Below are 24,625 nucleotides of genomic sequence, written 5' to 3' on the forward strand. Positions count from 1 at the left end.
GGAGAAGCAGGTAGAAGCTCAGTGGTGTGAGGTTGTTCCAGACTCTTGACCAATCTATCAAACCTGCTGTTTTGATGACGACAAAGGTGGCGTAGCATAAGGCTTAGTGGTGTATATAATGAAGGTGTTCTATTTCTTTGCTCAGGTCAACACATAGGGGCAATTTCAAATTAAGGTATGTAACTCCAACTATGTGAATTACTGTGGCACCCCCACTGTGGGGGGGTCAACCTGAGTGTGATCAGATCCACTAAATCAACTCCTGTGAGATCAATTCCCAGAGCACCAATCTCCCAGCAAGTATAAACATGGCCTTTTGAAACATTGGCTTCTTTCTGGACAGTGCTGTGGGTCTCTGAAATCCTGAAAATGGAGCAAGATGGGATCTCTGTGCTAGCTGCAATCGGCTAAACTTTCATTTGCTTGCAGGTGGGAATTTCCAGAGGGCCCTGGAATTTTTTAATGTGTGCACAAGGATTTGTCAGTGGTTTCCACAAAAAAATGTAATCCATCGAAGCGGGGGGGACCTCGATAAGGTTTTGGACCTCTCTTGGGAACTCAGACAGCTGGAGCAAGGATGTTCTATGCATGACCACTGCTGTAGAAACGGACTGAGACACAGGATCAAACTGCATCTAAAGAGGCCCACTGTGAGGTCTGAGCTAACAATTGTTAATAATTGACTGAAGTTGCTTATGATGTTCCATCAGCAGGAACTTAATAAAGGTGGTAAACTTAGAATAATGTGTATAGTTATGTTTTGCTCTAAAAGCCTGGTAATTTGTGATCCTGAACTGAAGTCCCACAGACAAGTAGTTCTTGCAGCCAAATAAGGAGAGGTTCACACATTTTTGTTCAGGTGTGGATTTTACATGGTGCTGCTTTCCATGTTCATTCATTGCTTCTACAACCAAAAATTTAGGTGCAGAATAGGAAAATAAAAGTTCAGAGTCCTTAGGTAGGACTGAATATTTTTACTGGCACTCTTGCATATTAGTGGTATTGTTGCTGGGGTATGCAAGATGGTCTTTGCAGTGTCCCACTGGGCCCATTAATTGGCAAGGCAATTTAAGCAGAGGAAGTCCACTGAAGAATGTTCATGAGCTTATGCTACCTCTCTCATCTCCTCTCACGGAATCTGTAAAGAAATTGCACACATTTCAGTCAATCCTGAAATTGTTTGAAATCATTAGCCAGAGAAGCTGGAGGAGGCATTTCCATCTCATCTTGCAGAAAAGCTTCATCTGCTTTGGCCTCCCTTTCTTCAAAGGGTTCTGCATTTGAGTTAATGGAGGAGGGATAGATGGAGTAGGAATAGGTCTCCTTCTGTGGTCCTCACATGAAAGACAAGGATCTCATGAAAATTGGTGTTGACATACAACCTAAGGATCCCAATATGGCCACTAAGAGAGTTCATGAGACATGGGAGTTGCTGTCAATGGTGACTGAGCAGTGCAAAAAGAATGCAGGTTAGTGCTAGATGCAATTCCTCTCTTTCCCCGGAAGTGTCAGGAGAGGAGGTCCCACTGGTGAATCTGGGGATCCTAGACTGAGATTTGGAAGTCTGAAGAGAACAACACTGCATGTGAAGGAGGAACTCTGTCCTTCTGAGGGTTGGAGAGTTGAACAGTCTTGGGAAAAGTCTTGATGACTGTGTCACTTGTGAGAGACTCTAGCTCATCCAAAATTAATAATATTGTGGAGTATCCGAATTCCTGTGGTACTGGGTGTGTTGGCGCATAGTCAGGTTCCAAGTTGGTATTGCTGGCAGAGATGCTCTGATGGATCTCATACGATGGAAATAGAAGGCTCCGATGAAGATGGCTTGGAGGATTTGAGACAGTGTGAGAGGTGTGACGTCTGCCCTAGTATTGAGGATGTTTTGGTGGCTGACTTAGACATGGAGAGTATTGGGGGAGTTTTGTATCAGTACTGAAGCATGTTTGGTGCATTTAGCCTTAGAAAAGCTTAGAACTCCTTGCATAGAGTCAACACTGAAAAAGTCTGGAGTCTCAGTGGTACCCAAAGTAGGACTTGAGATCTGCAGAACCATCTCACTTTGAGAAGACTGAGGCTCTCCCAAAGTAGACTCTTTGGGTATGTCTAGACTGCATCTCTCTGTCGGCAGAGGGATACAGATTAGGCAGGTTGACATTGTAAACGAGGCAGGGATTTAAATATTCCATGCCTAATTTGCATAAAAATGGCCACCAAGTTTTGCTGACTCAGTCTACAGGGGGATCTGTTGAGAAATAACGCCTTTTTTGACAGATCCCTTATGCCTCCTGCAAGGAGGTTTACAGGATCTGTCGAAAAAAAAGATTTCTTTCTCCAAAGATCCCCCTCTAGACTGCTGCTTTTTGCCGACAAAGTGCTGAGTCAGCAAAACCCGGTGGCCATTTTTATGCAAATTAGGCACAGGATATTTAAATCCCTGCCTCATTTGCAATGTCGACCTGCCTAATCTACATCCCTCTGCCGACAGAGGGATGTAGTCTAGACATACCCTTTATAAGGAGAATGAGCCTGCTGAGGATCTCTCCTGAGTAAGTGCAGATGTTGACAGGGCACTGTGGCCTATTAGAGGCTGATGCCTAGATCCAAGGCCAGATGGAGATAACACTCTGTCATTAACAGTTTAAGTTTTATTTTCGTGGCCCTGGTTTTAAAAGCTGAACAAATAACATATCTGAGGGAATTAAGTCTTGCTCATGCTGTAGATACACCAGAAATTCCAGTCATTGATCACAATAGTTTCCCGGCAAGTCAGGCAATTATTGAAAATCAGGACATTGGATCTCAAAATGAAAAATCCCTGCTAGAGTGAAGGGACTTCTAGAGCAAATCTCTCTACAAAATCAATGAAGCATAAAATTAAAATTAAATTAAAAAAGAAAAAATCAAATTAAGGACAAGCTTTCGATAGTAAAGCAAACACATTACACTCAATCTCAGACTTTGAAGGAAAGTTTGCCCAGGCAGCCCTATATGTCCTCAGGTGTAGGGCATAAGGATGTATAATTCACAATGGGCACTACCATCAAAAGGCTCCAGTCAAGGTGCACAGGGTGTAAGCACACCTGAAATGGAGCATTATTAGGGATGCTAATTGAAGAACAACTCTGGAATATGTACCAGGACATGATGGAAAAAGTTGCACAGTTACACCAGTGCAGCACTAACAATCTATTGATATTACAACAATACTTTTAACATGGAAAGGGCCTAAGTACTTATATAGCCCCAATCCTTGTCATATTTAGGTACTGGCAACTAAGCTCTGGGACAGTGGAAGGTTTGGATGTATCTACAGTTACAAGGAGTTATTAGTTTTCATACATTGCAAGACACAGGCTCAGTCCTGCATCATGAGTCACCTAACTGAAGACTGTAGGGCTACTTTTTCTAGTTCTAACCTCTATGCTGTGTACTTAGAAACAGTGCACAACACATTTCTGTCAAGCACCATGTGAGAGTATACTGAGGGAACTTTTCATAGTGAAATTTTAAAAATAGTATTTACACTAGCCACTAAATTCTTAAAGTGTTTCCAAAAAGCAGCTAAATTGCCTTCTATGTATTCTTCTTAAGCCCTTTTGCTATATTAAAAATCTTGCAAAAATACCATTTAAAGCTTTTTTCTCATGATGAATGGATTACAGAATTTATATTTTGCCAAATCAATTTTCTTCTTGCTCTTCCCTCCTTCCCTTTCCACCCCCAAAGGATATTCTCTATACCTCATGTGCAACTCAGGGTTTTCATATTGTTCAGAACCATGATACAAATTCGGATCTTTTAATGTGCATTGAAAACAATTTGAAAGTATTTGCTTCTACACCATAAATATGTGGAAAAGATATTTAATTGTAAAATAGAAAAAGTAGGCCAGAGTACAGTTTTAAGGGCAATGCCTTTGAATACAGTATAGGTAAACTAGACTTTGTTTACATTTATATAAACAATATCATAAAAGCAGTGAAACATGGAAAGACAAAGCAAAGCACGATTAAAAGACAATTTATGTTTTACAAAAAAGGAATCTACACCACAGTTGAAAGTTTAATGTAACGTGGCATCAAAAAGTCGTAAGGCAGCATGACCTAAGGAAGGGACTAGGAGCCAGGAACTCCTGAGTTCTATTCCCAGGTCTGCCACTGACTTATGTGGCCTTGGGCAATTCACTTAACTTCTCTGTGTCTCACTTACACTAAAATGGAGATAATAATGTTCCTACCATAGGGGGCACAGAAAGGATTAATTATTTACTGATTATACAACTCTTTAAAGATGTAAAGCACTATATAAATGCTAAGTACAAATCACTGCACAAACAGACACTTTATCACAGTGAAGCACAAGGATGCCAGGCAACAAAAGCCCCCAAACAACATCAAACTTTCAGGTCCAACGGCATAATTTAAATACAAAAGCTTGTTTATAAAATGTGCTCTTGAGATAATCTGAAAATTATTGGGGAAACAGTTTTAAGAATATTTTAAAATAATTGGTATGTGGGCTTCTGTGGAGATAGTTTTCATATTTTTGTACTTTAAAATGTTTGCACATGGAAGTTAAGACACACAGAAAAGTGAAGTTTCAATGCTCCCACTCTCAACATTTTCAAATAATGTCTTTTTTTTATTTTTACAAATTACATTCCTCCAAGAAATATACCATTCACAATAAAACTGGCTGCTAAGTTAATTCAAATGACATTTAGGTTAAACATTTTTTCTCATAATTTTCCCTCATCTTTGCTGAAAAATATCTTTGCAAAATAAGTGTAGAAATTATAAAAACATGCAGCATATGTACAAACTGAAAAAGTTTAAAAAATATTAACTTCATATACATGTAAATCTAATTGGATATATCTGAAATTAAATATAAAATTTTCACTTTCTAAAACAAGAGTTTTCAGAAAATCTAAGACAACTACTTAAAGTTGTACAAAGATTTCCATCAGGAAATGTTATATTCAAAAAGATATCTAAATTGTTCTTTGTGGGAATAGCTGTTAATTCACTTTGTCTCATAATTCATTTTTAAACTTTAAATCTTAATCAGCAACATCACCCTTAAAACTGTTCTGTTTTTCAGAAATTAGATTTATACTAAAATCCAAAATATCACAAAAATGCTGGCTTCTTGTGTTTCTGGATCCCTTCAAAAAGATTTATCAACTCACTTTGGAACTGTAAAAAAAACAACTATTTACAGTATTTCATTTTAAATACTTTTCACAATTTCTGAATTCAGCTTTTATGTTACAAGAAATTCATCATAGCTCATGGCTTAAGTCCAGTTATCAACCTGTAGCATCTTTGCTATTGTGTAATCCCATTTCTGTACCTATACAGTGTACAGTTCAAGATTGTACTGCAGTTTTCTTGACTGAAAGTAACAGACTTTGCAATATGTCCATTTCAATATTTAAACAGCTTCTTTATTAGTCTGGAGACGGGTCATCGCCTCTAATTTCTGTCGATAAGCCTCTGCTTCTTGCTCTTTCTTTAGAAGTTGCTGGCGATACTTTTGTGCTTCTCTATTTGCTTCATCCAGCTGTTTTTGTAGAGTTTCTCTCTCCTATTGAAAACAAAAACAGCAATATTTTGCCAAATGCATACTAAGTGCAAGACAAATGACAGTTTTTACACAGATAAGGTGTAATGTATCATGCACAGTATCATAAGCTAGGACGTTCAGCTCTGCAATTTGCTCAGGAAAAACTCTCATTTAAATACTTTTGTGTAAGTAAACAATGAAAGTCTGAGGCAAGCAATTACTCAGAAGATTTAAAATGACAAATAAAAAAATACTTTTGTTAAGATTATGCTTTTATGATATTTTCTGTCAGAAAACAGCAACTTTTGGAAGACTATATTGAATAGTCAGGAACAGGAACTGAATCAGTTTCCAGAATCTGAATAATTTTTTTACTAAAAAAATTAGTATGCAGTTCATAGACAAGCAAGTTTTTCATTATGAGAGAAAGAGAGAGAGAGAGTATGAGTAATTAGAAATAGAAACTTCAGTATAGAAATAAAATTCCTAGGGACCAGTTCCCCTACATCATGATAATAACTTCTGTGGAGATCAGTGATTGTTGCTTATATTCTGATGTGGAAGAATCAGAGTCCAGAACGTCTACTCTGATTAATTCAATTATTTTCCCCCTCCCCTTATTATATATCTACTACATATTTGAGATAGATTGTCTGTCTGTCTGTTCAAGAACTCCTCCTAAACGGTAAGAACTAGGACCACCAAATTCGATGTATAGCTTTTTTTATCATCATAACTTCAAGAATGGTAAGGGTTTGATTGTACGAGGAAAATGGGATGTGCTTCTCATAAATGGAATTGCGTCTCATAAAATCATATAGAAAAGACAGACAAAATCATCAAGCAGGTGAAAGGGGTTGGCTGGGGGTGCACCCTCCCTCTCCAGGACTGCTCCAACCCCCAGGTGCCCTTTAGAGCGGGGGGAGCTGAAGTTCCCCCACCAGATTTGTACAGGGACATTTTTGGCTGTTCTCCTTCATCAGGGAGCAAGGAGGAAGTGCACGGTTTGCTGCATTCCACACACTGACTGGGGAGCACAGGGTGGCAGAGCAACCTGGACCTACCCCAGCTGGGTGACATGTACCCCCTTCCCCCATGCGTGCCCTCTGGAACTGCAGCAACTACAGAGAGGTGCTTCTCTCCTAACCAGAAGCTGCTGTTACAGAGGGCTGGGTTAGTCCTCTTTCCTTGGGGCAGCCTGCATACTGAACCCCTATTCCTCAAACTCACCCTAGAGAAATTATTTAAATTAAGCCGGTACATTTTCATTTTATTCTCCAAAAAAACAAAAACAAAAATTGAGGATCTGAGCAACGCTGGGTAAATCTTCTAGTTTATATACCGCGTAAATATATACTCATACAAATACGCACACACCAATATTCCTCAACATAAAATATTGGCCCACGAGAAAGATTTTAACCAAGAATCCTACTGGCAAGTACTTTTAAGTGGTTTAGTTTCCACAGTCCTGCAACACACATTTGTCAAACCTTTTCTCCCTCCAGCTAGAGATCTCTGTGTTTTAAGGTGGAAAACCTCTATTTCACCTCACCAGGAGAAGGAATGAGATGCCAGTTTATTTTCTTCTATTGTTTTGCAGGAAAAAATTCCTGAAGATTGCCATACAACACTGCTGAAGAGGAAAAAAACCCCAAAAAACACACACAGAAGGATCCCCAAGTAATGATCCTAGGACAACGCTGAGGCTAGTTTTATTTAGTACACCTCAAGGTAATATGTGTCTGGTAACATTGAATTCTAATTATTTTCTACCATACCAAATGATTGAATCATAGCTACTGCCAAAAAATACAATGTAAAAGGATACCTTTCTCACCTAACATAATTGTATACTCAGACATACTTATTCAGTTCAGGGTTTTTATTACTTTGTACTCCTGTTTGTACACTAGAACCTCAGACTTACATAACTGACCAGTCAACCACACTCTTCATTTTGGAACCAAAAAACTTTAAATCAGGCAGCAGCAGAAACAAAACAAAATAAAACAAAAAGAGCAAACAGGGTTCAGTCCTGTGTTAAACTACTAAAAAAACAACAAACCGTTTTTCTTCTTCAAACCTGTACAGGTTGCGCCTCTGAAAACTGGCACTCTCTGGTCCCACATCATCCATATTCCAGAAGGACCATGGATACTCCTGGGTATGAATGATGGGGATGAGCCACTCTGGAACATCCATTGCCCCAATTCAATATGAAAAGGATATGCAATGAGAAAAGCAACAGAGGATAAAGAAGGAGGGTCAGCTGGGGCTAACATGGTTGGCAGCCTGACTGGGGGCAGCACAGCAGCATAGGGCTGGAGCCCCGGAGCAGCCCTCAGAAGCATGGTGCTGGGACCAGAGTTGGAGCCCCACAGTAGTGTAGGGCCAGAATCCCCTAATAGTTTCCCGGAGCGCAAGACTGGAGTCTGACAGCAGCTCTCATGGCAACTCATGGCAAGTGAGGCCAGAGACCCACGGCAGGAGCCAGAGTCTGGGCTCGTCAGGGAGACAACAGCTGGGCAAGAAGCCCAGCCAGGTTGAGGGGGGAGGCGCACAAGGCAGGGTGCCTGCTGGGGCAGCCTGCCAGCAGCAGGCAATGGATTTGAGGGCCAGTGGCAAGGGATCTCTCCTGGTCTGGAAAATTTTCTTGTTCGGGACTTATCAGGTCCTGATGGTGCTGGACCAGGAAGATCGAACCTGTATCAAGTCAGTGTTCAGTTGTAAACTTTTGTAAGAACCATAACATTTTTTTCAGAGTTAAGAACATTTCAGAATGATGAAGAACTTCCATTTCCAAGGTGTTTGTAACTCGGAGGTTCTACTATACTACAGAATTCTTTTTTAGTTTAGTTCAGCTGAAGGACAGGCTAAAGTCCAGTTACAGAATTTTTATTTCTGGCAAGAGTACAGAAACCTGAAGGGGCACAGCTTGACTTTCAAATCCAAGGCTAGTGTGAAAAAACAGTTTTAATTGCAAAGCAAGCGATCTGATTTAGAAATCAAGATGCAACAAACATGGAACTCCACAAGATTACTTCTGGAGTCATATTTCAATCTCCAATATGTGATCAAGTAAAATAACGTGCTGGTTGTATATGTATATTGAATAACTAACAAAACTGCATTCTAATGTGGTAACTGTGCTTCAGACCATCAAAATAACATTTTTAATCTGTTAAATAATTTGAGAGAGACTTGGACATCTTAAATCTTGTTAGAATTTTTTTAACTTAGAATTGTTACATGTACGTATTGCCTGGAATTATCCCTTAAGATTACTCTAATTAAAAGGAATTAGAGAAAAAAAAATTTTAATTCCCTCCTTCCACTTTGTGCATTTACTATCTAGTTATTTGATCAGAATATAATGTCATCAGCTAACAGCCTGCCACAGCTTATTATAAATGCCAATCATGCTTTTATGGAAAATAAACTAAGGAGACAAAAGCATGCCGATCAAGTACTATTCTAATACAGTAATTCCTTATTTAACATTATAGATATGTTTCAGAAAATGATCGTGTTAAGTGAAAATGTGTTATGCGGGGTCAATTTCCCCATTGAAAATAATGGAAAAGGTGGGGATTGCCTTTCAAGCAGCGGTGTCTGTTGGGACCGGGACATAAAGTTGGGGGAGAAAGGGAACTGGGTTACAGCAGGGAGGGGAGGGGTTTGGTTCTGGGGAAGGGAAAGAGAGAAGAGGGGAGGGGGATTGGGTTGGGAGTATGCCCCTATGATGGGCGTCTGCTGGGATCCGCACTGTGTCTGGTGAGGGGGAGTCAGCGGGCAACGGCGCGCGAGCAGTGAACCCTCCGCTGCTTTGCAGGGAGGCGGGGGAAGCCCTGCACAGCCGCCGGCAAGGGGGTGGCTGGGGAAATCGTGTTATTCCGGGGACAGTCGTGTAATTCAAGAAACATTCCCTAAAAAAAAAAAATTGTGCTATCGCGAAAATGTGTTAAGCGTGCACGAGCTAAATGAGGAATTACTGTTCATACAAGCTCCATTACAATTACTTTGAGTCTGATTGGTTTCCTATTGATGGCAAAATTCTTACTAACTTCAATAGGAGTAAGACCATGCTATTTATTTCTATTATGCCATTTGGATGGTATAATTTTAACTAATAGCTCTCTATGCTGTAAAGTGATGGCTGCTCATTGTAAAATTAACTGTTATATTCTCATTCATTTGGAAAATACACTTGTGTTTCAGTCACTCACTACATAATCTATAAGAATATTTTAAGGTTTTTTCCCTCAAAAGTACATTATGAACTAACAAGTATTTGGCTTGATTTATTATGTAAAGTGGATTACAGTTCGTCATCCTACAACCAATTGCCTGGCATACCTTGCATCTGCTATATTTAAACATGATGTCACAGAGTAGTTTCAAGGCAAAGTGAGACACTTCATTTCAAAGCAGGAGACATTTCCTGTGTCTCAGGGAACATAGCTGAATGTATTTCTGCTGTACTCAGCCATTAATGATGTAAAGGCTGCCATCTTGTTTGATGGAGAAGAGTCATTGTGACATACTGAATCCTACTGAAAAATGACTGCCTTGCAAAATAGCTTTGTTTTGATCTTTACTCAAGCAGAAGCCTTCCTATTAAAATAAGTTCAGCATACTTTTATGGATAAGCCCATTTTTCATACACTCACTCTTTTCACTTTAATCACCAACTGGTAGTTTGGAAGCAAGAGTCTCAGAAAATTAAGCTGCTGAGCTATCCCTCAGGAAAACGTTGGTCTATTAAATAAGACGACATTATCACCCCACTCCCTCACATTTTCTCCTTCATCCTAGCAGCTCAAACCATATTACTATTTCAAACCTCAAGCAAGTCTGAAATGCTTTTATATACTACTTAAAAAACACTTTTGTCAGCTCAGTAACCCTACTCCTCACCTGTTTGCATAAGTACCTAAAAATGTTAAATACATTTAATATGCACAGTATGACTACCACTTCCTACAGGGTCCTAGAGTTACTCCTAGGATTCACATGAGGTGCTGAATATGTCAGACTTACAAAAATAATTGAGCAGTGCTAACGTTAGCATCTGTGTAGCAGAAACAATGGGTAAATGGGAGATTTTATTAAGTTTCATAAAAGTTAGTAATCAGAATAGATAAGAAAATAAACTACATGTACTGTAGCTACTTTATATAGGGTTTTACATAGTTTTGAACACTGGGCTGAAAGGGAAGCTAAAATCAACAGGTTTGACTCCACTTGAACATGCAGTAATAAAAGGCTCCATCTTAAAAGGATCTGGATCGCTCACTTAACAAGATAATTTGGCATTCAAATTTTAAGTTTCTCCTTTTTGGCACCAGAATGCTGCCATGTAAGATACATATGAATGGTTAAATAGTAAATTAAACCATGCTGCCATCAGATTGGCCAATGATAATTGCCTTTTGCAAAATAAATATTTAAATTCACATATCATAGGACATGAAATTTTAATTATACTCTAAAATACCAAGCAATTAGCACCAGGATACAATTTATGACTGAGGAATTCCAAGGTCAAGTTTTCCCAGTTTACTCGTGAAAAGGTGACTTTTCTAACTGCCACTGCCAAAAATTCCAGTTGGAGACTAAAAATCAAATGTGTTCTTTCTGGCTTGTAATTATCGTCAGTAAAAAAAGATTCTGCAAGTCAAACCTAATAAACTGATGAAGCAAGATGAGAAATGAATTCATCCATCTCCCACAGTTACATTTTTCTGCAGTGAAAACAGGGGAAGTAAAAGCTTATATATGGGCTAAATCTTATACTGCTATTATGCTGCTCTTATACTGCTATTCAGCTGGATTAACTAAAGCAAGCATACTTGACTCAATCAGGGTTTCCCAACCTATGGGTCAGGACCCAAATATGGGTCGCCATTACATTTCAAAAGGGTCGCCAAGCGTCTCCCCAGGTGGCTCTGTCCCCTTTCCTTTCCCCGTTTTTGAATTGCCTTGAGTCACCAAGTTTTCCTGAATTGTCAAAATGGGTCCCCATCTGGAAAAGGTTGGGAACCTCTGTACTAAATAAAGAAAAAGGAGCAAATCCACTGAGTTAAAAATAGCCTTTTTAAAAAGTCTCCAAATAACCACATTTTACGCAGCTAACAGAGTTGATATAAGATATATAATGCAGATACACCAATCTCTAATGTAAATGGAAGATCTGATGGTGTGTGCTATTTTAAATTAAAACTGTCAGTAAAAAGAAATAATATGAAAATATAAAAAATAGAGTTAAGCTTTCTGGCACAATAGTCTTCTGGTATAAAGGAATGTTAAAAAGTTATGTTCAGAAATTTGGTGCGAAAGAACATCTTTCTCATATTGAAAGGGTTTTTTTGCACAATAAATAAATAGAAGTACATGTCTGAGAAATGGAAGATTATTTTACAAAAAGGAGTTAGAGCTGAAGTCAGATATAGATAACCTCATGATATTTTATCTTATTTGGAGCTTTGTACTATTTAAATTAAAACAGCAATACTTTTAAGTGCAGATAAGAATTTTAAATATTTTACTCTACATATAGAAACCTTGAGAACATACGGTACACGCCAAACTTCCTCTAATAAGAAATGATGCACATAAATGAAAATTCCTTGCTTTTTAACTAAGTAAGGTTTCTTTTAATGTTGTCTGAGCCTCAAGTCAAGTCTGCTTCTTGGATTACTTCCAAATTGAAAAATACAAGAACAATGACACAGAAAACTCCAGAGGAATAATGCTTCAGACTGGCCATTCCATAAAATCACCAATCAATCAATCAAGACAGACAGAATTTCCCTATTCTCTAGAAATCACCACCATCCAATCTGCAGCTAAGCCTGGGAACCAGCAAGTAAAAAACAACATAAGGGGGGAGGAGATACTGGAAAAGATCAATACTACATATAAATGTGAAAACATATTTTTAAAGAATGCAAACAGACTGAAGAAACCCATAGCACAAGGTTGAAGCAAACTGAAAGGAAGGATCTTCACACGTCTTCATCTGAGGATCTTTTCTTCCCTGCCATGATACTTCTCTTCCACGACATGCCTGCATTCTACAAGGTATCTATCCAGGAAGGTGCACATGGATATTTTATAGATGAAAAAAAATGGTTACTCAGATTTGTAAATGTTGTTCTTTGAAATGTGTTGCTCATATCTATTCCAAGCTTCCAGTACGGCACAGTATATATGACCCTGCTGACCCAACTGCCCCTCAGTTCCTTCTTGACAGCTAAGCTGACAGTGGAAAGGAGGGTGAGTATGAAATAAATATGAGCAACACATCTCAAAGAACAATTACAAAGGTGAATAGCAGTATTTCTTCAAGTGCTTGCTCAGATCTATTCCAAGTCAGGTGATTCGCAAGTCTTACTCAGGAGGAGGGGTTGAAGTCAACGTGTAGCTGATCCAAGTACTGTGGCACCAAAGGCCACATTGCGTCTAGACTGTTGCACAATGGTGCAACATGAAGCACCAAGGACTATGTTGCAGCACTACAGATTTCCTGAAGAGGAATGGGAGCCAGGAAGTCAGCTGAAGAGGCATGCGCCTCCGTATATGTACCATGAGAGGCAATAGGGAAACCGTAGCAAGATCATAGCACATGCGGATGCATGCCGTAATCCAAGAGGAGATGTGCTGCAACGAGACTGGCAGCCCCTTCATCTGGTCAGGCACTGGCACTAAAAACTGCAAGAATTTACCAGAGGATCTAGTACTGTTGATATAAAAGGTGAGAGTCAGCCTGATGTCAAGGAAGGACAGTCTTTACTCCCATGAGTTCTGATGAGGCTCAGGCTAGAAAAATGGGAAGAAAAATATCCTGACCATTGTGAAAGCTAGAGACCACTTTCGGGAGGAAAGTCGGGTGTGGGGGAAGCTGGACCTTATCCTGGTGGAACACAGTATATGGGGTTCCGACAAAAGAGCACAGAGCTCCAACAATATTCTGGCGGAAGTGATGGCAACCAGGAAAGCCACTTTCCATGAAAGGTAAAGCAGTGAATATGTGGCTAAGGGTTCAAAGAAGAGGACCCATGAGCACCAAGAGGACCAGGTTGAGATCCCAAGCTGAGACCAGGTGACAGACTGGCTGGTAGAGTCTAACCATGCCCTTGAGGAAGTGCCTAGCCAAGGGGTTCATGAAGACAGAGTAACTGGCCTCCCCTGGGTGGAAAGCCAAAACAGCTGTCAGGTAAACCTTCAGCAAAGAAGTAGGTAGGTCCTGGCGCTTCAGGGATACCAGAACCTGAGGGACAGAGGCCAACAAGGATGCCAAGTTATGCTAGAGAAATCAACAGGAAAAGAGCTTCCACTTAGCCAGGTATGTGAGCCTAGTAGAAGGCTTCTTACTGCAAAGGACCTGATGGACCTGCTCAGACCAGGTCTGCTCACCGGGGTTCAGCCATGAATGCTGAGAGATGGAAAGAGCTTAGGCCCAGGTGGCAAAGACAGTTGTGGCCTTGTGTGATGGGATCTGGGAACAGAGGGAGTGGAATGGGTGGTTGTAGTAACAGTTCCAGAAGAGTAGGGTACTAGTGCTAACAAGCCCAGCTGGGGTTATAAGGATAATGTTTGCCCTGTCTCTCCAGAGCTTCAGGAGCACTTTGTGAACCAGCAGAAATGGGGGAAAGGGATACAGGAGGCTGGTCCACCACAAAATCAGGAATACATCCACTAGAGACCCTGGACCGAGGCCCCAGGATGAGCAGAATTGTGGGTATTTCCAGCTGTTCCAAATAGCAAAGATTTTGAGCAAGGTAAACCCCCAGTTCCAGAAAACAGTGTGAAGAACATCCAGCCAGACCAACCACTCACGAGTGAGAAAATGGTGGCTGACTAGATCCGCCAGCTGGTTCCGGACCCCTGGAAGGTATCATGCTTCAGCTAAATAGAGTGGACTATGCACAGATCCCACAGATGGCAGGCTTCAGCACAAAGGGGGGGGGAGGGGAGGAGACAACCAAGCTCCACCTTGTTTGTTGATATAGTACATAGCAGTCATGTTGTCCATCATGACCGGCACACACCGACTTCAAAAGGTGAGGACTAAATGCAAGACATGCAAGATGGGCTGCTTAAAGCTTGCATATGTTGATATGAAAGGACAACTCTTCTGCAGACCATAGCGCTTGGGGGAGCTCACCTAAGGGACTTCGTTACCCAACTGTCAAGAGTCGCCCTGGTAAAAGGTGACATGTGCCTCAACTCATAGATAAGAACAGCCCCACAGGAGTCAGTCATCCACGTTTAAGTAGACCTGGACCCCACAACGCTTGAGGAAGACCGCCATTACTGCCATGCATTTGGTAAAACACCCACGGTGTTGTAGAAAGTCCAAAAGGGAGGGCAGTGAACTGGAAATGTGACTGCCTCACCAGTAACTGGATGAATCATCTGTGCAAGGCCTTGATCTCAATGTGAAAGTAGGTCACCCCCTTTATTCTGAAGAATGATGCCAAAGGTGAGGGGAGCGGGAACTGTGGTGCCAATGCTGTCTGGATGAGGCAGAACTCGAATGGTGCTGGGACCCCCAGTGCCAAGAGGTCCCACAGAGATGATCACAAGGATGGGTGGAGTGCTGGAACTACACAGAGCCTGACCAAGAACTGCTCACAACTGATGCCTTTGAGTGGGAACAGCTCCAAGAGGGCTGGGCTGGCTGCAAGAGTGGTGCTATGAGTGTGACTGGTGTCACAAGTTGGACCAGCAGTGTTCCATGTCACCGTCCTGGAACTCCAGGCAGGGAGATGCTGGGGAGGAACTAGTGGGCCCATCATGGCCAGCTTCCCTCATGAAAACTGGTGGGAGGCAGAGCCATGTCCTGGGATGGGGACTGCATCATTTTGATGAGACTCTGAAAAGCCTTGAAGGTGTCCAACATGGAGGATGAACCAATCGCCAATGGCTCACCCTTTGGGGAGTCCAAGAGGATAGGGCTCAATGCATAGGAGGAGCTCAGCACTTCTGTGCCCGAGTCCATCAGGGCCTGCTGATGAGGAAGGTGTGGAGGAAGCAGGAGGTGCTGCATGCATCGACAATGAAGGATTGGTCACCTTGGAAGACCATACTGAGGAGTGAGAGCAAAGCCAGACAGACCTTTGGGGTGAATTGGTGCAGTGAGATGCCCTTCTTTGGTGCTGCTCCTGGGACTGACAGGGGCACGCTGCACCCTGAAGTGGGTGCTGGATCCTGAGGCTGAGGCTGAAGAGCAGATTCCATAAGAAGCTGCTTCAGACGAAAGTCCCACTCTTTTCTGGTACATGGTTTGAAGACCGTGAAGATCTTGCACGTCAACCTGGTGGAATTGTCCCAGGCACTGAAGGCACAAGTTGTGGATGTGGCTCATTGGCATAGAGTTCAGGCAAGACCTGCAGGGTTTGAAACCTTAGGACTTTGGCAAGCCCCATGCCCCGAAGGGAACACAGGTGGAAACTAGATACAGATGAGCTGATCCCTAAAGAATGAGAGTGACTATGGGCGGATGATGGATTTTTGAAGCATTCTGGAGAGCCAAGGCTTTCAAATACAGAAGAGAGGGCTTAGAATAATCTTTGCTTGAAACCTGTTGATCTATTCCTGGCCTTCTTGCTGTAAATGGGGGAAATCAAATACCTCCATCCAGACTCCCTGCTAGCTGAATGAGAGGGTACTCTCTCTCCAAACAAAGGAGACCCAACACATAGTACAACAGAAAGAGAATCGTTGATCTTTAATACCAACACAGAAGTCCACCTGATGGAGAACCCAGTTTTAGAATACACAGTTAAACATCAATCTGCATGTTCTATTTCCCTTAATTGTAGATGGCTGTAGTGAACAAGAGAGCTGCCTTCCCTTCCCTTCTCCCCCTTCCGCAGGGGACAGATTACAGAGGAACTTGATTCTGAGAGAAGAACTCATATCACCCCGTTTGTTGCACATATGCAATTCAAGTACATTGGTTACATTCTTTCTGTATTGCTGGAGTAGAGAGGAAGGGGAGAAAGAGTTGAATGGTCATGCTCACTCCCCTCAGCTTTAGGGAGCTGATATTCCTCCTCATTTCTCACTTGGAACAAAGCCCTATACATGCTCTCATACCTGTATGACATCCCAGCTCTGAAGACTAACAGCAGCTGTGATTCTAGAGTGATCTGGGCTGATCTGAGAAGATTCGGAAATAACCTGTTTCAGGGACAGCTGGCCCTGGGCAAATAAGGAAATCAAACAATGAGAAATCGTTCTAGTGCTCCTAGAGGAAAGGAAGTCTTGACTGGCTTTGTATTCAGAATGGTCCATTGAGCCTATGAGACTAAGCATGTTCATGCCCATTCCAAAAGATGTGAGGAGGCTGGAAGTTGGAACTTGACTGTGTCTTGAAACCTTTTTTCAGAAAATGCAAGAAAGAGCAAGTCTGATGAGCTAGATCTTGTGAATAAACCAGGAACTCTTCTCCAAATTTAGAACAAAGCTATAGGAATTGAGGACTATAATAGCTTAGTTGAAATGGTCCTTTGCTAACTGTAATATACGATACATACCTTGGACCCAAGAGGACTGGAGAAAAGAAAATATGAATCCCTTTCCTTTAATTTATAAAGCTGTCCAGAATTTTGGTGTCAAAAGTCCTCTCCCACACCACTTATCTGATTCAAGGTATGTCTACATATCTATAGAGATATGACAGGCTTGCTGCCCAAGTAAATACCTACAGTCCCAGGTGAGATTGTCCTTTGGTCAATTAGCTATTCCAGCTGTCCATGCTACTGGGTCTAAATTGCTATTGTTTAGTGCACTAGCTCAATCAAGGCTAGCATGCATGTCTACCCAAACCTTCAGATCAAAATATAGACAAAACCTCAGACTCTGAAAACAAGAAAGATGAAGCAGCACAAGATATCACCTCTCTGAGAAATGAACTAAGGATTACTTGAACCTTTACTTCCAGATTGTTTTAGCTTTCCACTAGGCAGTTGTCAGAACTACAAAGCAGAAAAAAAGGTAATGGAGAATGAAACAGGCCAGTGAGGAATTGGGATGAATCTAGAGGGGAAGTGAGCCTTATTCCTCACTTAGAGAGTGGAGCCCTAGAAAAAAGGATCTTAAGATAGACCTCTAGTCTCAAAAGCTGAAAGCAAAAAGGCCGGCACTGGTTGGTGCCTCTATAAAATATCTACCTAATTTAGGGAGAGCCAACAAGCTTACAATTTATAAGTAGAAGAGCCTGCAGAATGGGAAGTTGAGAAGAGCAAGTCTAAGGGAGACAGTCTTGGGAGAGACAGAAGCACATCCCCTGTGTGAATCTGATCCTGGTGTCTTAAAAAGGGAGTCTAATCTCCTGAAAAGGATGTAGATCCTGGTAAACTCAGAACTGCCACATTAACTTAGCCTAAGAATCTAAGGGTACGTCTACACTAGCCCCCTAGATCGATCTAGGGAGGCTAATGAGGGCGACCAAAATTGCAAATCAAGCCCGGGATTTAAATATCCCGCGCTTGATTTGCATGTTCCCGTCCGGTCGTCATTTTAGAAATTGACTAGCCTGAAGTAACTGCCCGCGTCTACACCCGGCAGTGAAATGGGATTCCAATTTAAAGCCCTAACTTGAATTAGCTGGTATTCTTCCTGCAATGAGGTTTACCAGCTAATTCGATTTAGGGGCTTTAAATCAGAATCCCGTTTCACTGCTGCGTGTAGACGCAGGCAGTTACTTCGGGCTAGTCAATTTCTAAAATGGCGACTGGCCAGGAACATACAAATCAAGCGTGGGATATTTAAATCCTGGGCTTGATTTGCAATTTTGGTTGCCCTCATTAGCCTCCCTAGATCGATCTAGGGGGCTAGTGTAGATGTACCCTAAGAAAGGACCTCTTCCAGCCAGAAACCACAGCTACGTAAATCTACTGAGATGCTGAAGATGGGGCAACTAGCCATAGCTAGCTATATCAGCTGTGAAGCTATATTTCATCTGTGAAGTCAGATGAAAGCATCAGGCAATTGCTGCAAGCAGATGCTTGTGGATGTCCAAAGCTGATGCCAAAAAAAAAAAAGAAGCAGTTGCTGTAGTGAGCTCTGCTGCTATCTCCCTCATATATGGGAGAAAGCAGAGCCTGTCCTTAAATGGCAGGATCTCACAGGCTAGACTAGGGAAGAGATAGAACACAGAGAGAGGTGGGAAAAGGAAATTTTCACCAGCAAAATAGAAGAGATAGACAGCTTTATGCAGTTCATCAGCAACAGGAAGACTGGGGACTGAAAGGAATCATATCAATTCTAGGAACCACTACCAGAGATATAGCTGGTAGTGGTTTTGAATTAGCAGATAGTTTGTTCTCAGTTTCCCTGAGAAAAAAAAATGTTTTTTTACTGTCTTACTGTGCAATATTTTACACGCGTATTCATCTGAAGACTGAAGTGAGTTAAAAGTAGTTTTGCTAACTACAAAATGCCTCCAAACCCTTATTGCCAATGTTTATGTTTTACAAAAAGAATTGTGGTCACTTATACTTATATTAGGTGTTGTTATAGGTAGGACAGATAATTCTGTGTGTAATTAATTACAAATAATGGAAGATGTCAGGTAATATTTAACAGTCAATAAAAAAGAAGAAATGTGATCCTTTCACTGATGACTAAATTAAATTGCAAAGTTTCATGCAATGATAATTCTATTTGCTGGGTATTTTTAATGTGTGTCACACTTTTCCTAAGCCACCTTAGGAAAAGTGGAAGTCAATCTCAATGGTGAATATGAATCATTGTAAATTATATATTGAGTTATGGATGGAAGTCAATATTGAACTTGACCAGTCAAAAAATAAATGCTTGTACAGATTGAACCTCCCTGGTCTGGTATGCTCAGGACCTGCCTGGTCCCGGATGAGGGATTTTGCTGGATAAGGGATTTTGCCGGATCAGGGAAGGTAATTTTGGACCGCTGCTACTGGTACCCCGGCTCGGCTGCTGGCCAGCTCCCTACTTCCTGCTGGCCGCTCTGCCCTGCCCACCCCACTGGTCAGCCATCACTGACCTGGCTCTGGGACCCGCAAGACTGCCACATGCACTCCCCTGGAGCTCCGGGACCTGCCAGGCAGTTATGGGCATAGCCCTGGAGCTCCAGAACATATGGGACAACTGCATACCACGGCTCCCTGCCCCACTGAGCTACCACAGCTCCCAGCTCCACTAGGCAGTCAGGTTAGCCAATGCCACTGGGCATCCCCGCTGCCACGTGCTGGGTGGCCCCGCCATCAACTCGCTGTGGGCAGCCCGCTGCCCTGCCAACTCTGCAGGGATCCTTACTGCTGGCCTTCCACCAGGACTCTCTGGTCCTGCAACATCCATCCCAGTTAAGAGAGTTTCAACCTATATAAGTAAAATTTTGCAACTTATTTAAGTATGTTAAAATTGTCTGGGACTTCTGACAATTTTTTATATTCTTCACAAAACTTCAATTAAGTCAGACATATTCCTAGTAACTGAAACTTTGATTAATATATCTTATGAGAGTTCAGCATTCAAACTGAAAAAATTAACCGAAGTCTCTATCCGGCAACTACTAAACAGGAAAATTTCTCACTGAAGTAAAAAAGGAGTTTGGTTTACATAAAGATTTCATAAATAAATATAGATGTGCTAAGAACGTGAAATGGTGAAGAAATATTACCCTTTTATTTAAAAATCAAACAACAAAAGGCAACAATGATGATTAAAATATTAAATTCAAGAAGAGATGAAATTTTTGCTCTTCAAATAATAAAGGTTTTTTTTCTTGTTTCAATTATTTATCTTCTGCTTTCTACCTATGACAACAACATGAAGTCGCTTAAAGGGGGGTGACTGACCACTAAATATGAGGATCCAGAAATAAAAACAGATGCAATCAGACTGTGATGGTCATGTCCCTCAGAGTCAATAGACTCTGTGAAGGTACAGAGATCTGCCTGTACATATCTTATTTCATAATCAAGGACTAAATTAATCTTGATATTTAAATATTTTAAAACAACATAATACATTGTTTCACTTAAGTATATTTTAGTAACAGTTTTAAAAAGTTTGTTTAAAATATGAAACTTAAGCTGACAGTGTCTCTTTGAAAAAGCATTTATATTACCATAAGAATGACCATACTGGGTCAGACCAAAGGCCCATCTAGGCCAATGGCAGGTGCCACATCCTGACTTACTGTATTTAGAAATGATCTGATTAATTTCTTAAATTAGTTCTTATCACTTTGACTAATAAAACTGTGTAGTTCATTGGAATCAAGGATATAGCTTTCTTTACTAAGAAAAATGCAGGCAGATTTTTAAAAGTGTGTGAACAGAAGTTTTGTTTTTATTAAAAATCATACATTTAAAAAGTGCAGCGAAAAAAATCTTAATTGTATCGTTATGTAATGATCACACACCTAAGAGTAGAATGTACTTTGTGTGATCTAATATACAGAGAAAAATTCATTGATATATGCTAATTATAGCTATTAGACATGCATGATGAATCCTTCCACAAACTATACAATGATAAATGATAAACACATTGTGAAACAAAATACTGTAAGGTTCAAAGAAACAAAACAATTTGGCATTTACAGTCTAATCGGGGTAGGTAGCAGTTTTCATAGACCTTTAATCAAATAATGCAGCAAAGAAAGAGGTTGCCAATGCACAATTGTGGATCTCACTTTTATTTTAAGATAGGACTTTTGCATTAAAATTTCAATACACCAAATGGTGCAACCTGATGCTTTATTAATATTTCTGCACATAGTCAAAAAACTGGTAAAAATTTATAACAGCAAGATAGAATCTATGTTTTGTGCTTTCACTCACTGAATATCTTACCTAGATGTTATTAATGGTAAAAATCATAATATATTTTCAGTAATCAAGACAAATGTGTTTTAAGAGAGAGATGATAGAACATTATTCTCATTCATTGTTGATGAAAAGTTACATTAGATAATGATATACCCGTATCTAGGTTTAAGAATTTACTGGTGATAGTAAAAGAAAAAAAATAATCAAGTACAAAAATAAATGACATATATATGCACAAATGGGCAATGGGAGGATTGATCATATGCTATGCTATGTACTTCTTATAGCAATTTTGTAAAACACAAGTTCTGATAATAAACAAACAAGTGGGAATATGGGAATACAAACAAGTTATCTTCATTCTGTGATTGCACAGAAACTCTGCTATAAAACAAGAAACAACAAAACATTCCATTTTGAAAATTCTGGTTAAAATACATCAGGTAATAGACTCCTTACTTCTATTTCTGCAGACTCCATGCGATTTTCAACAATCTCAATGCACTGCCTCTTGATTGGTGGTTCTTCACTGATCACAGTTTCTTCAGCAATGTCTGTTGCTGGTACTGTTAATACTTCAATAAAACCAAATGTATATAGATAAATATAAATAGAAGGGCCAGTATTTTATATTACATAAAACTAATATGTAAAATTACTTTCAAGAATAAACTGAAAACCCATTCATTAATTTCAAAATGTTATATTAACTACATTTACTGCCTAGAAATTTGATCAGATATTATTAAACCCATTATACTCATGGATTTACAAGGCACATACTTTAAGTGACCAATCACAAAGTCAGAGAGAATCTGGGTGGCAGGGCTGGAAATAGAAACTAGATCTTCCTACTCACAATCCTGTGCTTCAGCTACAAGGCTATCTCCTTTTAAATAATTTATGAAAAGTAAAATGGCTTATGTTTTTTCTGAGGTCAATCATTTAGGCAATCTGAAAATTCTAGCAGTTCCCTAAGCCTACGAAAATTATGGTCATATTTATAATACATCATCGTTCTGTAAATCTTTCCTAAATATACATTTGGTTGGCTATGTAACAAATATAAGTGCTCTTCCAAAGGTCTGCTCAATTAGTAACAGTATAGATTCATGATAAATGTCTGTATGATAAATGTCCTAGGGATGTAATGATGCAATTGATTAACCGATTAGCAAAATCTTATCAGTTATTACTATAGACTACATGCATTCCTCCACCACTTGCAGTACATTTTTTAGCAGGTTGGCCAACAGCCTGGCTCAGTCCCAACTTGTGTCAGGTCCTGGACCTATCCCTGTTGTTGCTCTGCATTTAAAATGTATTGGGAGCGAGGTGGGCAGGCAGCCAGTCTGAGTTCCAGCTTGCACTGGATTTGGGAGCTTAGACCACCCCCCGGACAGGGGCTACTGCCACCCTGCACTGCTGCCTCAGTATCAGGGACAGCAGCGTGGGGCAACAGGCAGCCAGCCCACAAGGGGGAGGTGGGTTTTAAACTGGCTCCCCTCACAGACCAGCTCCTGTCTGGCACCCCGCACGTGGAGTGGCAGGGGGCTTCTCGGGAGTGGGCCGGAGCACGCTGGCTGCCAGCCCCACCTCTGCAGACTATAGAATAGTCGAGTAACTGATAAGAATTCATGAGGTGAATCAACTATTCAATCAACCGATATTCAACATCCCTAATCTGTCCACAGACTTTGGACCAAATCCTGGCCTCCAATGTATGGCATTATATAGCCAAGCTCTGAACTGGGAATCGCTAGGGGTGATATGAGGATGAGAAAACAAGAAAAGATTCATTTACATCAGGAATAACTGTTGCAAGAAATATTTACACAATACTTAGTCCATAACCATTACTGCAGTCTCAAGGCAGCATTAGCTCCCGCAATAATGCACTCTTGCTCCATTGAGTACAGTCTGTATTTATGACTCCACCAGCTATGCCACTGCTCTCCTACCAGATCACCCTTAAAATTCCAGTATATCCTGGAGTTCAGAGAAGATCCCCACAGAGCAAAGCCCCATGGTATGCAAAGGCTGCTCCTAGATACCAAATCTGCATTCAACTATTTTATCAAAGTTCCTCTGAAGAAGGCTGATAAGTAGTGACAGTTTGTGTTATTGTTGATGTTCTATATTTTCCACTTATGAAACTGAATTTACAACGACCCTAGTTGTTTGAGATGAGTCAGAAAATCACCACCTTTCCCCTCAACACCTTCGCTCACCTACTTGTTAGGAATGTTAAATTTAGATGAATGGGCTAATCGAATAGCAGATTCAATTTGCATCAACTATTCAATTAGTTGATAGGAGTACCTCCGCCTTTGAAGAGTAGCAACAGCCGCAGGGCTGTTACTACATTTCAAAGGCAAAAGCACTGTGGGGAGCCTGGGGCCAGCGAGAGACTCAAGCAGTCCCCAGCTGACCCCATGTTCCCCGTGATGTTTCAAAGCGGCAGTGCTGCCTGGAGCCTGGGGTCAGTGGGGGAGTCCCCAGCTGACCCCGGGCTCCACACAGCTCTGCTGCTTTGAAACACTGCATGCAGCCTGGGAGCAGCTGGGGACCTGGGCTGCACGTGTCATTTAAAAGTGGCAGACCCCTGGACTCCATGCAATGCTGCCACTTTGAAATGCCACATGCAGCCCAGGCCAGCCAAGAACTCTCAAGCTGGCCCCAGGCTGCATGTGGTGTTTCAAAGCAGAAGCGCCGCACAGAGCTCAGGGTCTGGCCCTGGGCTCCACGTGGCATTGCCACTTTGAAGCACCTCCTCCTCTCCCTCCCTCCCCCCCGCTCCCACTTGCTGCTTCTTTCTTATAGAGGCAGCGGAGTGGGGAGGGGGGAGAAGCGACTAGATGACTAGTGTGTCAACTAGTCATTCACACTCCTACTACTTACACCTTGGAAATTTTTCCTTCTCCTCCACTCTTAATTTATCTTCATACTCAAATCTCACTGGTTAAGTTAATTTCTTAAAATTTATATTTTTCCTAAAAGTCATCATTTTCATTTCATTCATTCATCTACAGGAAAATGAAATTCAAATGGAACCTCACTCAATCACAGCAGATTTAGAGAAATAATTCATGGCATACAACAAATGTCAATTCTATCTGTTGTGCAAAGAAACATATCATGTAAGAAGTCACATATTTTCTTGATCTATCATGATTTTTAAATTAAAATTATTCTTGATGTTTACATTGCACATCTTGTTTCCACTC

The 24,625-nt window shown here is 40.9% G+C and overlaps 1 protein-coding gene across 3 annotated transcripts in view; it reads right to left on the bottom strand.

Moving 5' to 3' along the window:
- Positions 1 to 3,847: 3,847 nt before the first annotated feature.
- Positions 3,848 to 24,625, bottom strand: part of GABPB1 (GA binding protein transcription factor subunit beta 1) — a 53,190-nt gene continuing 32,412 nt past the window's right edge. For all 3 annotated transcript variants that reach the window (XM_006139236.4, XM_014581654.3, XM_014581653.3), the window contains exons 8-9: positions 21,858 to 21,973; positions 3,848 to 5,589 (exon numbers count right to left, since the gene is read on the bottom strand). In XM_006139236.4, the coding sequence (XP_006139298.1) occupies positions 5,437 to 5,589; positions 21,858 to 21,973 (269 nt within the window). In that variant the 3' untranslated portion in view covers positions 3,848 to 5,436. The remainder of the gene's footprint in view (positions 5,590 to 21,857; positions 21,974 to 24,625) is intronic.

The sequence above is a fragment of the Pelodiscus sinensis genome, chromosome 14 (assembly GCF_049634645.1).
Source record: "Pelodiscus sinensis isolate JC-2024 chromosome 14, ASM4963464v1, whole genome shotgun sequence".
NCBI classification, from domain to species: Eukaryota; Metazoa; Chordata; order Testudines; family Trionychidae; genus Pelodiscus; species Pelodiscus sinensis.